At 40.5% G+C, this 6,372-nt stretch overlaps 1 protein-coding gene across 2 annotated transcripts; it reads right to left on the bottom strand.

Moving 5' to 3' along the window:
* Positions 1–1,763: 1,763 nt before the first annotated feature.
* LOC148008134 (uncharacterized) lies at positions 1,764–6,168 on the bottom strand. 2 transcript variants are annotated; one of them, XM_087674461.1, is made up of 2 exons: positions 5,927–6,168; positions 1,764–1,866 (listed from the first exon to the last, which is right to left on the bottom strand). In XM_087674461.1, the coding sequence occupies exons 1-2, from the start codon at positions 6,144–6,146 to the stop codon at positions 1,835–1,837; spliced, it is 252 nt and encodes an 83-aa protein (XP_087530587.1). In that variant the 5' UTR covers positions 6,147–6,168; the 3' UTR covers positions 1,764–1,834. The 2 variants fall into 2 exon arrangements, with proteins under 2 accessions (XP_087530587.1, XP_087530586.1); XM_087674460.1 differs by lacking the exon at positions 1,764–1,866 and adding an exon at positions 1,873–2,709.
* Between the last annotated feature and the right edge of the window lie 204 nt (positions 6,169–6,372).

The raw sequence follows: 6,372 nt of genomic DNA, 5'->3' as shown, positions 1-6,372 counted from the left end.
CATGCATTATCCCTAAAAACAGGCTATGCATCAATACCCCAAGATAGTACTGCATGCTAAATTGAACGATCAACTGCTACATGTATCCATAAAACTAATCATTCAATAGAAAGGACTAATTGAAACCCAAAGGCAAGCGGACAAGAAGAGCCTTAAAGGCATGCGCTGCCCAATGAGTCATTTCCAAAACCTAGGGGTAGTGATCCGAAAGGATGTGATGCCTCTTCACCCACATGTCAATCTCTGCTGAAAGGAAGGACCCACCTTGGCAAATGTATGGTCTATTCAATTAGGCCCAAGTTTCCAAATGCTGAAGACATCGGTACGTCAAACCAACTCATAAGGGTATAACCACAACCACATATCCCGTTTCAAAGCAAAGGTGGCCATAGCATCCCATGCTTGACACTCAGGGCCATCCATCACAAAGTGAGGTGAAGGTTGCCTCTTCCATAGATACACAGGCATTAAAATCACCCATAGCAAACCCCTTACGAGCCATGGAAAGGGACTACAAGTCATCCCTAAGCTGACCACAGTCTTAGGTTGTGTTAGATACATAGCGAAGACCGAACAACCAACATAACTCTAGATTTACAAGGGACCCGACCACTAAAGGATGCCATGAAGTCCTTATAAACATAGTTGGAACTAGCCAACAAATGCTACTTATGCTCCACTACACAAAAAGCGTCCCGATTACTAGCAAAAACACTCCTTCACAACCTATACTACTTGCCGGCCGACAAAACCCCTTTGACATTCCATAAAGCAAGTTACATGATGAACAAAGAGGGAAATTTTTATTGAGTGATGAATCACCACTTTCCCTTTTGCATCCACCGATATAGCGGCCTGAAATCTCTGCATTTCACTACAAATCACATCTACAAAATCCGTCCTCTACAATCCGACAATCAATACACAGGGGGGAAATTGATGTTGCTCAGCATGGAATACATCCCAGAGGAAGACAACCTACCACATGCATCAAACCTCAAAGTGGAATCCAAGGCATCTTTACCAACCACTACAATAGCAAGCACACGATACGATTAAGATTGAGGTTTAGAGTAGAATCCTTTACCCCTCCATTGAAAGGTCTAAGTTGGACTGATTGAATACTTTGTATAATTAAATTTCAAAAATTCTAGGTTAAGCCTAGATAACTCATGGCCAAGTGTAGAATTCGGCCCAAACTTAGCCATTTATTACCAAGACGATGTAAACAGTCATCACGATAAACTAATACCTATAAAACAAGTGAAAAATCAAGTAAGCATTTTGAAATGAATTATCTAGGTACTTAAAGTAATTGGTAAAACAGAAATGTAGAAGTGGAGCTTATATTTTAGGGTTCTCATCTTTTAATACAATAACCAAGAGCAAGAGAAAGCTTGAGCATAAGTTGGTATACACTAGAAAAAACTTTCCATTAAAATTTCCACTTTTTATACATAGGGTTTGACTTTAGGTCTCCCCACTTAAGTTTGACATGATTTACCCATTTCCACTAATGTTGTGACATACTTTCCCTTTTGCATGTTGACTTACTACTACTTCACTACCACTTTCAGACTTACAACCGTGTGAGAAAGATGATAGCTTAGCCAAAGAACACTTCTGAGATGATAGCTTAGACCCAAACACTTTAGTCCAAAAGCTTTAGTGATAGGAATGCATCAATGGGTGCATATACAATGCATGTAGAGCCTAAAACAACCGCAATATAGCGCAAAAACACACTTGAATCAAATCAGCCCAAAGAAGAGTGCATTACCTAAGCAAAACCTTTAAAATCCTTGTATATTCAGCATAAAATCCCTATACTCTTTCACTTACAAGTGTAGGAAAAGAGATCCAAATCTGTCCAAATAGCACCCGAATCAAGGTAAGATCCTCCGTAAACTCTTAGTTCAACACTTTAGCCTTGCAAATCTCTACATGGAAGTAGTAACACACAATCCTAGATCTCACCCAGATTTGAAGCTTACATGCATCCACACACATATAGAAGTTCTTCCATGCTTTCACCTTTTCTTCCTTGAGTTTTTAGTTACACAAAAAGCATGACAAAAGCTCGAATTTGTTGTGTGATTTCCCTAAAGCTAAAGGCACTTGTTTGTAGCCCCCTTATTCGCCCCAATTGATGGTGTTGCTCTTGGAGACCCTAGACACATCATTGCTCTTTAAAGTTTGCTCTTGGAAACTTGAATTGGCCACTTGGATGTCCACCACTAGCACGGGGTACATGACCCATTTGATCCCAACTCACTTGTGAAGAACTGACTTTAAAACTCCTGACATGCATTGGAAGATCAAGTAAAATTATCCTGGACATTGATAGACACATCCCATAGACACACATGAAATCTAGGAAAAAATAGAGGTCTTGTAATATTTCAGCCCCTTGGAGACAATGAGTGACATGACAACATTTGAAAAGAGAGGAAGTCCTTGCAATAAAAATAGCATACAATTTTGACTTATGTTAGGGGTTAAGTTTAATTTTATTTAGTTAAATATTATCTAAAAAAGTAAAGAGTCATATGAGTAGAGGGGGCACTAACCCTTCACTTAGACCCCCCGCCCCCTGAACATTCATTCTTCTTCCTTCTCATCTCATTGGGTCTTGGCCAAAATTCATCTTTGCAACATACTTTTTGATAAGCATAACTTTGTCCCCATTTAGAGATATGTGGCAAAATCCTAAACACACATGCAGTATAAGGTTGACTGATTGAATACTTTATATAATTAGATTTCAAAAATTCTAGATTAAGCCTAGATAACTCATGACTAAGTGTAGAATTCAGCCCAAACTTAGCCATTTGCTACCAAGATGATGTAAAAAAAGGTCATGGCCATAAACTAATACTTGTAAATTAAGTGAAAATGCAAGTAAGTAATTCGAAATGAATTATCTAGGTACTTAAAGTAATTGGTAAAACAAAAATGTAGAAGTGGATCATATATTTTAGGTTTCTCATCTTTTAATACAATAACCAAGAGCACGAGAGAGCTTGAGCATAAGTTGGTATACACTAGAATGAGCTTTCCATCAAGTTTCCCACTCTTTATACACAGGGTTTGACTTTAGGACTCCCCACTTAAGTTGAGCACCCTGTACCCATTTCCACTAAGGTTGTGATAGTCTTTCCCCTTTGCATGCAGACTTACCTACCACTTCATTACCACTTTCAGACTTACAACTATGTGACAGAGATGATAACTTAAAGAACACTTCTGAGATGATAGCTTACCCAAACACTTTAGTCCAAAAGCTTTAGTGACATGAATGCATCAATCTATCCCTGACTAAAATGGACATATCGAAGGACTTGTATTCAAGCCCTAGACCATTCAGGGTCACAGCCACCAAATCCTCATTATCCACCTCAATCCTTATGGATGCTACACGATCTGCAATAGTCTTGATCTCAGTCACATAGTTCTGAATGGTGGACCATCCTTTCCTATCCATTGTGTTAAACTTTTGCTTCAGCTATATTTTTCTGGCACTAATGGTAATACCATAGTATCTCATCGAAAATTTCCCATGCATCCTTCGGTAAGCTACAATTCATTATTTGCATAACCATGGATAGCCAATGCAATACCTTACGAGCTCTCTCAATCCATGCCCGATGTGCCCTAAGTTGATCAAGAGTTGCATTCCTGTTGGGGAGTTCAGGCTCAGCTTCCACACTTGTAACCAAGTCCCAGTAACCCTTGCCTATGAGAAAGCTCTCCATCCTAAAAACCCCAAGGAGCTGTGAGAGTACCCAATGGAAGAAGAAACTCAAACATAGAGGAAGAGAAAGAGAATATGCAAGAGAAGAATAAAAGAAACCTGTACTAAATAAGGAACAAATGTTGAATACATCATGACTGATCAGCCCCTGCACGCAGCCCACAACATCAGTGAGGGAACAAGATCAGGTTAATGATGATGGCAACATCAGAGACAGAGGAAGATGACGGAGTCAGAGTATGCATCTACTCAAGAGAAAGAAAACTAAATGAGATGATTTGCCAAGTGTGGGTTGGGCAGGCTATAAACATCCATAAATGCCCTAAACTAGCCGACCTACTGCAATAAATGCCATAAATACTAGCCGACCAATATTTAATGCTGGCTGGTCACGGCATAATAAATGCCTAGAAACTTCTAGATGGCCACCAAAAAATCCGACTGGCAAGGACAGTGTCCGACACATGTGGACAGCCTGGGAAATGCAGAAATTGCCCATGGAAAATACACGAACCTGACAAACAAAAGAAATGCACCTAGATAGCCACTCTAGAATGAGTAGCCTCCCCCCATCAAAACACATGAAAACCCTATCACAACTCCAAAAGTCCTTGTCTGACTCAGACTGAGGCTCACAAGCAAGAGATGACAAGGCATGACAAACATGACTGCTAATAGGAGCATCATTAGACACCTGACCCTAACCGGTAGGGCACAACTCACCAACAAGCCCAACCTAAAGAAAATTTGTATTAGCAAATCCGTGCAAACCAGGAAGTGCGAGGGAAGAAACAGATTATTCAACACAACTTGGGGTTCACTCTCCCACGTATCCATCTCAAGATCCAAACCATGTTGTAAGACTTCTGGAGCATAATCACATTCAAAGACAAAATGGCCCAACCAACCACATTTAAAACAATGTCCTGCAAAAGTTTCCCATTTTAACTCAAAAACTAACATATGCAATCTTGGTGCCTCAAAGTGAATTTTATTAGGCTGAGGTTTTCCCATATCCCAAAGCATGCAAGCTTTGTTCCTGTTCCACGAGGCCAACCAGAGCTCCACCAAGACTTGACCAAGCAATCTCAATATAAGCAGAAGAAGACACCAAAGGTAAGAAGGGAAATCAACCACTTCTACCCAAGTCGACATGCTTGCCTAAGAATAACCTACAATTCCCATGGAGGAATGGAACAGTATGAACCCACTAGCCATCCAAAAACAAAGAAATACGTTGTGTTATCTGTACCCAACCATCTAAAGAATGAAAGAGAATCTCAAAAAAAACTTTCGAACCATCATAAATCTCCTCAACAAGTGGGGCTTGCACTTTCCCTAAAATGTCAGTCTGAAATGCCTCGTCATTTAATAGCATTACTTGCAACCATACTCTAAAGCGGTGCCGCAACGTTTAGAGTCGAAAGTCTATCATGGGGATAAGAGACAATAGGGTGAAGGGAGATTCACGGAGAGGAGTAGACGGAAGAGAAGGGGTTTAAAGAAATAGAAGATGTAGAAGAATACTCATGGAGGTGAAGCCTGACAATTTATTTCTGCATCCTAAGAAGATAAAACTCTTGTAGACAAAAACATACATAAAACAATAGCTTCCTCTCTCCTACTCAGACCGCCAATTTGATGCTTCCGTTGGCTCCGAAAGAAGGATAAAATACCAAGACACCTAACCAGAATTCTCCCAAATCACTAATTCTTCTTCTCCCAATTCAGAGTATTGTTCACTACCTGAAAATTGCAATCACGCATTGCCAATAACCCTATTTATACTAGAGTTAAAGAGGGTGGCCCCCACTTCAATCTCACAGGTTTTACCAAAAGCCTCCAGTATCGACAGCAAAATGGTAACAGATCTTTTCTTTCTACTAAAACTACTTCGTTATGTATGTGAGTACTGCCGGGCAGAATTGGTACTAAGCTTATTAGCTGGTTTTGGCAATGAACGTGCTTGTTGCCTAAACGATGTAGTTTATCCTGCACTAAGTTTTGTTTGGATTTCTTTCTTCGATCTCACAGGTCTTGCCAAAGTCTCCCGCATGGAGAGTAAAGGCGTAACATGTCGCTTCATTCCACGCGCATTACTTCGTTACATTAGAGCAAGACGAAGACTGGCAACCTGAAATATTGTGCAAGGCATAAAGTAAAAATGGTTACCTGTGCCAACGATGGTGGAGATGGAACCAACGAAGCCATAGACTTCAGCAGGTTTGGCGCCTTGCTTACTGCGATCGCCTTCCCCTTCCCCGAGAATAAACACGGAGGCCCTCTCCCTCGATACCGACAGCATACGTCGGGGGCTCGCAACAGACTCCGCCATTCCCTCGCGTGCAATTTTGCTTGTAACCTTGAGAGCAATGATGAAATAAAGGCCCATCTTCCCCAGGACGGCACATGCTACGGGGTGCTGGTAAGAAAAATAACACATTAAAAATATCTTCCCTATGTATTTAATTTAATATTAGTGAATCTTAAAAGCAAATGGATATTTTATTATGCTTTAGGGGATGCGATGAGCAGGGTTCACACACCCATGTAAGTCTATCCCCATACAAACCACTACACCATGATGCCATTGGCAATGCTACCGATTTTTAACATTC

Source organism: Lygodium microphyllum, unplaced genomic scaffold, assembly GCF_053477565.2.
Source record: "Lygodium microphyllum isolate KBCC unplaced genomic scaffold, Lygodium_microphyllum_v1.1.10 scaffold_327, whole genome shotgun sequence".
NCBI lineage: Eukaryota > Viridiplantae > Streptophyta > Polypodiopsida > Schizaeales > Lygodiaceae > Lygodium > Lygodium microphyllum.
Note: the sequence above shows the minus strand (reverse complement) of the source record. Positions and strands in the feature narration are given on the sequence as shown.

What these genes read in the sequence shown, in the direction of transcription:
- LOC148008134 (XM_087674460.1), bottom strand. Translation starts at nt 6,146, where the DNA reads ATGGGCCTTTATTTCATCATTGCTCTCAAGGTTACAAGCAAAATTGCA. An exon ending in CTCCACCATCGTTGGCACAG is followed by an intron (nt 2,710 to 5,926) that starts GTAACCATTTTT and finishes ATGTGTGTTTAG; the next exon opens with GATTTTGCCACATATCTCTA.